The sequence below is a fragment of the Anabrus simplex genome, chromosome 3 (assembly GCF_040414725.1).
Source record: "Anabrus simplex isolate iqAnaSimp1 chromosome 3, ASM4041472v1, whole genome shotgun sequence".
Taxonomy (NCBI): domain Eukaryota; kingdom Metazoa; phylum Arthropoda; class Insecta; order Orthoptera; family Tettigoniidae; genus Anabrus; species Anabrus simplex.
Window position 1 is genome coordinate 136,550,130 of NC_090267.1, and position 12,142 is coordinate 136,562,271.

General features: G+C 37.5%; 1 protein-coding gene across 1 annotated transcript in view; it reads left to right on the forward strand.

The window, feature by feature from the left end:
* The window catches only part of MED24 (mediator complex subunit 24), a 359,234-nt gene that overhangs the window by 316,092 nt on the left and 31,000 nt on the right, over nt 1-12,142 (forward strand). The window contains exon 19 of the mRNA XM_067142734.2: nt 8,166-8,486. Coding sequence (XP_066998835.1) covers nt 8,166-8,486 — 321 coding nt within the window. The remainder of the gene's footprint in view (nt 1-8,165; nt 8,487-12,142) is intronic.

Here is a 12,142-nt window from a genome sequence, read left to right on the forward strand (position 1 = left end):
TGTAACTCTTAGTCTACTCCTCAAAATGTTCATTTCACTCGCCTGCATTCTTTTAATATCTCTCCATTTCATTATCCATGTCATCATTACTACTTTGTCTCACACTTTCTCATAGTTCATTATCACCAATTAGATATTCTCCATATTCATTATTGAAATATAGCTCTCCAGAATCACTATTTATGAGTAAACATTCAGTTTCTTTGTCAACAAGAGATGAATGTATACTTCAAGACGCCATGATGGCTACACGTTAGCAGGAAAGATGTTCCCCTCCAACGCTGAAATAATACCACATTGCTTTCAAAACATGCGAAATGGAGTGGTATATCTGCCATACAGAACTTTCTTGAGCATTTGCACGGAACCTCAAACCATGACACTATATTGTGTACATTTGTAAGATCGGTGAAGTACACACTGCACCAAAATGTACATATACGGGTTTGGCGGACGAGGCACGGCATTCAATAACGTATATATACGGGTTTGGCAGTGAATAACCTAATGAGATCCCTCGATAGTTGTTGCAATCCTTTCTGTTCCCTTGATTATAGATAGGTGCAATTACTGCTTTTGTACAATCTGAAGGTACCTTCCCACTATACTTCACCATTTCAGGTCTGAAATCATCTGTTCCTGCTGCTTTATGACAATGGAGTTTATTTACCATCTTTTCCTCTTCATCATGTGTAATTTCACAAACATCATTGTTCTCCTCTACATGAGCTTGGTTGTTTGCGACGTCACAAGGTAGATATCCTTTTCTGTTGAGAAGATTTTCGAAATATTCCTTCCACTTGTCCAGGGATTCTCGGGATCTATTATGAGTTTACCTGATTTACCCAAAACACTATTCATTGCCTTCTTGCCTCCCTTCCTAAGATTCTTTATTACTGTTCAGAAAAGTTTCCTTCCTGCTTGACCTAGCCTTTCCTGATTATTACCAAAATCTTCCCACGACTTCTTTATGATTTAACTATTTTTTTTTCGCTTTGTTTCTTTCTTTTACATACAATTCCCTGTCTGCATTAGTCCTTGTTTGGAGCCATTTCTGATACGCCTTCTTTTTACGTTTACCAGCTGCTCTCGCTTTATCATTCCACTGAGGTGTTTGCCTATTCCTATCCTTACACACAGTTGTTCCTAGACATTCTCTTTCTGTTGCTACTACAGCATCCCTGTATGCCACCCATTCTCCTTCTATATACTGAACCTGCTTACTGTCGTCCACTGTTTGAAACTTTTCACTAATCATATCCATGTGCTTCTATCTAACTTCCTCGTTTTGGAGATTTTCTACCCTTATCAGTCTAAAATCATTTTCTCTATTCTAGGCCCAGAGATACTTAGCTCACTGCATATCAGATAGTGGTCTGTATAATCATAAAATCCCCGAATACCCTCACATTCCTGACAGATTTCCTGAACTGAAAATTGGTTATGATATATCGTATTTACGCAAATAATCCCCGCATTTTAAAAAAAAATTTGAGGCACGAAATTGGGGTGCGGATTTTATTTGTGTCAAGGTAGGCAACATGCTCATGGCTCACCTAGTTTTCGATATTGGGTGTACTGTTATGCTTTGTGTATCCGCAGATGGAAGAAAACTGTCCCCATATGTTATATTTAAAAGGAAAACAATTTAGACTTTTAATTTTAAACTACCTTTACATTTTAATAAATAGTATTTTACAGAGTAATTTAAATTCAGAATTTCTCCATGTCACGATAGAATGCGTCTTCTAGAACATGCAGGGGTAACGGTAGCTTCCGCACTTTCACTCACTTTGGTGTGTCGACAGTGTGTTTCATAGTTGCTAAGTTCGAGTGAAATCGCAATTCTTTTGTATTCGGCATTTTGGTATCACGTAACAGGCAGTGTGCGGAGAAGCAGAATCTGTGAAAACTGGTGATGCCGACAGTTGGCGAAAAAATATGGCTCATAATAATAATAAAGTCATACGCAACAGACAATGTTGTCAATGCAAATGAAACTGCAATGCTTCCTTATGCCTAGCCCAAACAGACTTTTTAAAAGGAGATGGGGTCACTGTACTGTGTTGCAATGCAGATGGAAGCGAAAGACTTCCTCCCCCGTCACAGAAAGTTCGATAAGCCACAATATTTTAAGGGCGTCGGGTACTTTCCGTGCAAGTACAAGTCATCTAAAAATGCAAACAGTATAGTAATCCAAGTAATAACTCACTTGCACTGGGCAGCAAGCATAATTTGTCCTCGTCTTTGAATCGTGTTTTCTCTTTCGTTGCATGAGGTTATTTTTGTGAGTGACTTATCCAAGTGCATTATTTGGATAATGTAAATCCACCTTGTTGGATACATTTAGGAAAATATTATTTCCATTCTATTTGAAAGGTTTAAACTGTGAATCAAGGTGATTGCATGAGTTAATGGGTCTTAGAATACTTTGTGACATGACAAGGATTGTTATTTCTTAATTACAAGGGAAGTGCCATGGCGGGAAATCGTACAGTGATCGAGTTACTGTCCTGTGTTGCAATACAGACATAAGCGAGAGACTTCCTACTTCCTCCCCTCGTCGTAGGAATGTTCGATATGCCATGATGTTTTAAGGGCATCAGTACTTTCCATGCAAGTACAAGGCATCTAAAATGCATACAATATAGTAATCCAATGAATAAAGTACAGTACACGCACAGAGGAGCCAGTATAGACTTCTCCTCGTCTTTGAATAATTTGTTTTCTTTTTTTTTCTTTCGTTGCATGAGGTTATGTTTGCCAGTGAGTTATCCAAGTGCATTATTTGAATACTGTAAATGCACCTTGTTGGATACATTTTGGAAATAGTTCTTTTCCATGGTAATTGAAAGGTTTAAACTGTGAATTAATGTTAATTGCATGCAGTTGCGGATCTTAGAATATCTTGTGACGCTGCAAGGGTTGGCATTTCTGAAGTACGAGTTGGCGGTTAATTCAAAATCACATAATTCGAAGTCCGATTTTTCCGTCCTGATGACTTAGAATTAACAAGGTTTTACCTTATCGCAGAACTAAAATCTGTGTTCGCCGTGTGTCTTTTTCAAGTATTTACATTGCACGAAAAGAATTATCCACCACTGGTCATGTTAATATCCATGTAAAAAAAGCATGTGAAAAGTATCTTAGACATGGAGTGTGATGAATTTGTAAGTAATTTGGGAGAGGATCCTAGTGATGCAAGAGACAACGAATCTTACAATCTACAGGGAATCGAGCCTATTGCAAGTTCAGATTAATGAAATATATTTTATAACAGTGATAATGTATTTATATCATCTCAAATATGTCAGGCAAAGCAGCTATATCCATAAATTTACATGTTCATATTTGCGTAAATACTATGTGAACCTCGTGGAGTGATATGAAATGTTCGTTTATGCCTATGTTACTCTTTCGATGGAAGGAATTTTAGTTCATTTCATTTTTTTCAAACTGAGTCTTCCTAAAATTAGCATGCAGGGATTATTAGGCGGCGGGGATTAACACGTAAATACGATAGGCTACTATGGATCTGGTGTCCCTACCCTCCCATGTGTAGGCATAAACCTTATTCTTGAAGAATGTATTTGTAACTGCTAATCCCAAATGAGCGCAGATGTCCTGCAAATGCTTCACATTCCTATTGGCTTCCGTATCTTCCCCACATTTATGAATCACCCTTTCGTATCCTTCAGTTCAATTTCCAACTCTCACCTGCAGTTCCATATACCTTAGTCCACACGATGAAGGTGGCGCTCATTGCTTATCAGACCAATTATTGCATAAAACATTTGGCCACACATGTTGCATCCGATGGAAGGTGGGGGACATGGCAGTGTTAGACGTAGCTTCTTTCTCTGGCGAGTTTCCTCTTCGTGTCTTCGACATTCCTCCTCGATGATATAGATGTTGATTCCCATAGGGAATCTAAAATATTTGTTCCAAATGAGTATGGAAATGGGATAGGAAAGGCCTAGGAGTTGGAAGGAAGCGGCCGTGGCCTTAATTAAGGTACAGCCCCAGCATTTGCCTGGTGTGAAAATGGGAAACCACGGAAAACCATTTTCAGGGCTGCCGATAGTGGGATTCGAACCTACTATCTCCCGGATGCAAGCTTCACAGCCGCGCGCCTCTACGCGCACGGCCAACTCGCCCATTCACCAACAGCCATACCATGTTGAATGAGTAAATTTATAATACCAATATAAATGGTCCATTACTGGACATTATAAATTTTCCAGGTAACTCATTCCTGGTTGCCAGCGTTTTGCCCCCGTGTGCTAGGCTGGGCTCATCAGTTGGAACCTAGCACACCTACCAAGGCGCTGGCTAGTGCATACCGTGGAGGCCACTGCGTAGGCTAATTGTAGCCACCTGCAATGCCAATGCATTATGAGAGACTTTGTCTCATTATCAAAAATTGAGCCTGCTTGGCCATCAGATGATATGGATGTTGATTCCCATAGGGAATCTGAAATATTTGTTCCGAATAAGTAAATTTATAATACCAATATAAATGGTCCATTATTGGACTTTATAAATTTTCCAGCTAACTCGCTCCTGGTTGCCAGCGTTTCACCCCAGTGTGCTAGGCTAGGCTCATCAGTTGGTACCTAGCACACCTACCGAGACGGAATGAATATTTCAGATTCCATATGGGAATCAACATCTATATCATCTGATGGCCAAGCAGGCATCAATTTTTGATAATGAGACAAAGTCTCTCATAGTGCATTGGCACTGTCAGTGGCTACAATTAGCCTACGTTGTGGACTCCACGGTATGCACTAGCCAGTGTCTTGGTAGGTATGCTACGTACTAACTGATGAGCCCAGCCTAGCACACGGGGGTGAAACGCTGGCAACCAGGAATGAGTTAGCTGGAAAATTTATAATGTCCAATAACGAACCATTTATATTGGTATTATAAATTTACTCATTCGGGACAAATAATTCAGATTCCCTATGGGAATCAACATCTCATCTGATAGCCAAGCAGGCATCAATTTTCGGTAAACAGACAAATTTTCTCATAGTGTATTGGCACTGCCGGTGGCTCCAACTAGCCTATGCAGTGGCCTCCACGGTATGCACTAGCCAGCGTCTTGGTAGGTGTGCTAGGTACCAACTGATGAGCCCAATCTAGCACACGAGAGCAAAACGCTGGCAAGCCAGTAATGAGTTACCTGGAAAATTTATAATGTCCAATAAAGGACCATTTATATTGGTATTATAAATTTACTCATTCGGGACAAATATTTCAGATTCCCTATGGGAATCAACATCTATACGACCACTAATAACATAAATATTTTTTAATTAAATTTGAGGCGTGAGTAAAATTATTTATGGCCTAGATTGTAGCGACTTATTCCCCAACTTTGCATTCCGATTTTCATCAAGATAGGACCACTAATAACATAAATATTTGAGAATTAAATTTTAGGCCTTCCCCTAAACTACAATTTTTCTCAGCCTGAATACAGTTATTTATGGCGTAGATTGTACCAACTTATTCCCCAACTGCACCTATCAATTTTCATTAAGATAGACCAGTAATGACATAAATATTTGAGAATTAAATTTTAGGCCTTCCCCTAAATTACCATTTCATTAAGCGTGAATACAATTATTTATGGCCTAGATTGTAGCGACTTATTCCCCGACTTTGCATACCGATTTTCATTAAATTCTCTTCAACCATTTTCTCGTGATGCGTGTACATACATACACACAGACAGAAATTACGGAAAATTAAAAAGTCCATTTCCTTGTTACTGTGGACATGACTGATACAGAAATACCATCCTTTTTAAATTCTGAACAATGTACAGACTAAACTCTTATTTTATATATATATATATATATATATATATTGTTGTACTTGTAAAAGTATAGCAAGTAATATGCTTTTAACCTAAAAGAGTAATCCAGGCCAAAAACTTGATCCACTATGAGGAGAATTTATAAAACTTCCCATTGCAAGCAGAAAAGGCATGAAAGCTACGTGCAAATCTCGTGGTTTATAAATATAGGGATTAGTTGCTAGAATGAAGTTGCATATTCAGAAATATAATAGCACAAAAGATAATAAAGAAAAAGTGAGAATGGAGCATCTGGCAATGAAGATCAAAATTCAGAGACAGCTCCAGTAGTTTCACCTTTACCATCGAAACAAAAGAGAGCATTAATTATGAATCAGCTATCCACTGAGAGACCATCCATGAAAATCAAGCAAAGTCAGCTTTGTCTCTTTGCTGTCCAAATTAGTGAAAAACAGAAATTGCACTTAGATAAACATGTTGCAAAATTCTGTTATGCAATAAACAGGCTGCAAAATTTTGTTCTGCTGCAAATAGTCTGGACTGATCATTTGTATAAATGTTGAAGAGTATTGGTGACAGTACACTCCCTTTAGGCCGTCCAATGGCTATGACTTACTTGGAATTCAACATAGAATCTTCGGTTGTGCAATAAGATGGCAATTATTCTTGTGAAACCAAAGTCCATGGTCAAGCTGTAGATCTTGTGAAGCATTATGCGGTGTTGGACTGTATCATAAACTGATGAGAGATCAATAAACACCACTCCAGTGATCTGGCCCTTCTCAAACCCATCCTCTATGTGTTGTGTTAAGTGAGTTATTTTTGCTGTACAATTTCTCTGGGGTCTGAAGCCTGCCTGTTCAGGTATAAGTAAATTGTCAATCTTTGGTGATAAACGGTTCAATAGCAGCCTTTCAAATATCTTATAAATGTGGCATAATAATGAAATGGGCCGGTGACTTTTTGGACCTGAAGGTTCTTTCCCAGGTTTCAAGATAGCAATTACCTTAGTTTTCCTCCATATTTTTGGAATCTTGTTATGCCTTAAGCAGTTATTAAAGAGTTCCACAAGCCGTTTCAGTGTTGTTGGTCCAAATTTCTTTATTTGCTCTATTCTTATATCATCTAATCCAAGGTGGTAATAGACAAAGTTACACAACTCTTAACAGCTAGATTATCATCCGCTGGTGTAGAACGTGTGTTTTCTATGTTTGGTGGTGTTCATTCAAAATTAAGAAACAGACTTGGTGTAAACAAAGTGTCCAAGGTCGTGTTTTTGTATAAGCACTGAAATAAGGAAGCTATAAATGTGACTGAAGATGAACTAGTTTAGAAACAGACTTAAGTCATGAGATAGAAAAACTGGTTTAAAAATATGTTTTAATATATCATACCCCAACTTACAATATTGTTAAAACACAGTATTTAGAGTGATTCTTCTTTATTCATCTGAGGTACTTAAACAATGAATGACTGAGCTTGCATTCGGGAAATAGTGGGCTTGAATCTGACCATTGGCAACCCGGAGGATGGTTTTCCGTAGTTTCCCATTTTCACACGTTAATTAAGACCATGGCCACTATCTTCCCAATCCTATCCCTTTCCCATCCCTCCATTGCCGAAAACCTTCAATGTGTTAGTGCGACATTAAACAAGTAGCAAAAAGTAAACAATGAAGCACAAATCTGTCTGAAAATAACATCAAATAATTGGTAAAAATGTAAAATTGAAGGAAAAAAGCAGATTTAAATTTAAAAATAATTTTTTAACACCCTGCTGGGCTGCATGTTCACCATTTTATGTACTTCACTTGAATTCTATTTTGTTAGTAACCATTGTGTAGATCAGCAGATTTTCATTTGTTTTCAACTTAAATGTTTGCCAGAATAATAGTATGTAATGTGATTGCGCTTATGTAATTGCACAACTTAAATTGAAAAGTTAACTGTAAAATATCAAAACAGTGTGCAGAGCAGTAGGTGGTAATACTTTTCCTTTAAATAATTTAGAATGCTAAAGTATAGTATCTTCAGAAAAATAAAAAATAAGCATTAAATAAGAAGCTCGAATATTTTGCATGCAGATTTTGTTGTTTACAGGTTGCGAGGCTTTATCTTTTAGAGAAATCAATATAGCTGCTCACTTACAAAACATGAGTTATCAGGTAGCAATATTAACAAAGTGGAACACAACAGGGGTTTTGTGTAGGGAATAGGTAGCCAAGTTTTCTTATTATGACTTAAAATCCTTGTTAGAATTGGAATTAATATGAAGATATAAGGTGATTAAAAAAGGAAAATTAAAATTAGTTCTATCTAATTACAATTTCTTCCATTAGGATTTGGAAGGCATTTGCCCCTCTGGAAAGCTGATGCGACTCAATTCAGGTGTTGGAGAAAGCACTGATGCAGCTGATTTGGTGTTTGGATCTGCCACTCCAAACTCTGGTTCTGTTACCAACCAGTCAAGCAAACCTCAGCAAGTTCGTGAGCCTCTCAAGTCTGCTATGAGTGAACTTTTCCATACCTTCTCAGTGATTGCTAGCCGTGATGGTGAAGTTTCACAACAGACACATTTTGTGTGTCGTTTTTTGCAGTTTGTTGTTCAGTGTGGAGGGGATAACACTGGACCTGTATTACAGTTTATGCCAGAAACACTGGTAAGTATATTAAAGTATATTATTATTATTATTATTATTATTATTATTATTATTATTATTATTATTATTATTATTAAAATAATAATAATAATAATAATAATAATAATAATAATAATAATAATAATAATAATAATAATAATAATAATAATAATATCATCTTATTGATCTCCTTCTTCCAGGTACTTCAGGGTCTTCCTGAAGGTCTTTTCCCATTAAGAGATCCTTTATAAAGATCTACTGGTGCTCTGTTATCCAGCATCCTCAGTATATGTCCAGCCCAACACAGTCTGTTGGATTCTATCACACCCATTATAGTGTGTTGTTGAGAGAGGGTGTAAATCTCATAATTAGATATTTTCTGCTAGCTTTGGGAGATAGGATTGAACCATGGGCCAAATATTTTTCTAAAAACTTTATTCTCAAAGCCTTGCAACTGCTGCTGCTCTTTCTTGGCTATACTCCATGTCTTGGAACCATACAGAAGTACCGGTTGAATGATTGTATTGTAGATCATTATTTTTGCATCCCTTGTTAAAAACTTGAAGCCTAATATAGGGCTTATAGAGTAAAATGCCTTATTTGCATTCTTAATTGTAGCTTGGTGTTCATGTTGCCTTCTGTTTTACTCATTGATTAATACACCAAGGAATTTAAACTCATCTACTCTTTTAAATATATACTTCCCAATCTTCAAAGGCAATCTGTCAACCTCTTCATGATTTGGTCTCTGTACAACCATGTAATGTGTCTTTTTATAAATTACCCGTAAGCCAATTTTTGCTGCCGTTTCCTCTAGTTCCACAAATAACTGCCTAATATCTAATTCATTGTGGCCTATAAGAACAATATCATTGCAATGTTGTCTCCCCAATATGATGCCAGCAGGTACAAGAGCTAATTTCACGATAATCTTCTCCAGTGCAATGTTGATTAGAAGAGGAGATAGTGCATCCCCTTGCCTCAGACCATTTTTATTCTGCCCTTGAGCAAAACACAGCTAACATTACCATCCATACACAGTTTGCACATGTTAATTAATTTTATGGGAAAGCCAAACTCCATCATGATGTTCTGCAGCTCTTCTCTATGGATTGAATCATATGCCTTGAAGAAACCTAGAAAGAGATAATGAACCAACTCGTGTTCCCACACCTTATCATTGATAGTCTTAATTGCACATATGTTGTCTGTAGTAGATCTGTCACTACGAAAACCGTTATGATAGTCCCTAATAACATTTTCAGCAAATGGTTTTAAACGCTGTAAAAGAATAAAAGATAGAATTTTGTAGGCTGTGTTTACAAGAGATATGCCACGATAATTTTGAAGTTCTTCCTTAAACCTCCTTTATGAATTGGGACAATAAGTGATTCCTGCCATTCTTTTGGAAAAACTTCATCGTGCCGTATCCTTAGAATGATCTTATATATTTATGTATGTAATCTTTCTCCAGTGTATTTAATAAGATCAGCAGTAATGTTGTCACTACCTGAAGCTTTATTGTTTTTTAAACGTATAATACTTTGTAATACCTCTTGATATGATGGCTCTGGTATTTTTCTTCTGATGGAGAGCTAGATGGTTCACCAATACAGATTTCTAGATCATCACAGTTCAGCAAGGAATCCAAGTATTGCTTACAGTAATTTAATAATTTGTCTTGATCAGCAATTAAATTCCCAAACTCATCTCTCATAAGACTCGATCTTTGTTGAAATCCTTTTTTAACTGTGTTAACAGTTCCATACATCTTGGGGATGTTCCTGTTTCTGTAGTCATCTTGGATTGATTCTATTTGTTGTCTCAGACATTTTTTTTCTTTCTACGAATGAATTTACTATATTCTTTCTGTTTTTCTCTGTGTAGTTCCTCAACATCTACATATTTATTAGACTGCAGCCACTTACTATGCCATATTGTCACTTCATAAACTGCATCTTGACATGCCCCATCGAACCATTTCTTTTTCTTCCTAACACCTCTTAGTATCACTTTTATTGCTAGAAATAATAAATAAATAAATAAATACATACATACATACATACATACATACATACATACATTATCATTAAAGACTGTTATGCCTTTCAACGTTCAGTCTGCAAGCCTCTGTGAATTTACTATCCGTCGCCACAATCCTCTATTTGCAACTAGTGCTATGGCCTCATTTAGTTCTATACCTCTTACCTTTAAATCGTTAGAAACTGAGTCTAAACATCGTCATCTTGGTCTCCCTCAACTTCTCTTACCCTCCATAACAGAGTCCGTTATTCTCTTAGGTAACCTATCCTCCTCCATTCATCTCACATGACCCCACCACTGAAGCTGGTTTATGCGTACAGCGTCATCCATCGAGTTCATTCCTAACTTAGCCTTTATCTCCTCATTTCGAGTAGCCTCCTGCCATTGTTCCCACCTGTTTATACCAGCAATCATTCTTGCTACTTTCGTGTCTGTTATTTCTAACTTATGAATAAGATATCCTAAGTCCACCCAGCTTTCATTCCCGTAAAGCAAAGTTGGTCTGAAAACAGACCGATGTAAAGATAATTTCGTCTGGGAGCTGACTTCCTTCTTACTGCATACTGTTGATCGCAACTGCAAGCTTACTGCATTAGCTTCACTACACCTTGATTCAATCTCACTTACTATATTACCATCCTGGGAGAACACACAACCTAAATACTTGAAACTATCGACCTGTTCTAGCTTTGTACCACCAATCTGACATTCAATTCTGTTGAATTTCTTACCTACTGACATCAATTTAGTCTTCAAAAGGCTAAACTTCATACCATACTGATTGCACCTATTTTCTGGTTCCAAGATATTAGACTGCAGGCTTTCAGGACAATCTGTCATTAAGACAAATTCGTCAGCATAGGCCAGACTGCTTATTACGTTTCTACCTAACTGAATCCCTCCTTTCCATTTTATGCCTTTCAGTAGATGATCCATGTAAACTACGAACAGCAACGGTGAAAGATTACAGCCTTGTCTCACCCCTGCAAGTACCCTGAATCAAGAACTCATTTTGCCATCAATTCTCACTGAAGCCCAATTGTCAACATAAATGCCTTTGATTGATTTTAATAATCTACCTTTAATTCCATAGTCCCCCAGTATGGCGAACATCTTTTCCCTCGGTACCCTGTCATATGCTTTATCTAGATCTACGGTACATAAACACAACTGCCTATTCCTCTTGTAGCATTTTTCAATTATCTGGCGCATACTGAAAATCTGATCCTGTCAGCCCCTCTGTGGTCTGAAACCACACTGGTTTTCATCCAACTTCCTCTCAACTATTGATCGCACCCTCCCTTCCAAGATGCCAGTGAATACCTAGCCTGGTACACTAATCAAAGAGATACCTCGATAGTTGTTGCAATCCTTCCCGTTCACCTGCTTATAGATAGGTGCCATTACTGTTTTTGTTCAATCTAAAGGTACCTTACCAACACTCCATGCTAATATTACTACTCTATGAAACCATTTCATCCCTGCATTCCCACTATACTCCCCGGTCTAGAAAGCCAAGAATAACGACCTAGAGGATTCATCGTGCTGACCACACGATACCTCGTAATCTGCAGGCCTTCGGGCTGAGCAGCGGTCGCTTGGTAGGCCAAGGTCCTGCAAGGGCTGTAGTGCCA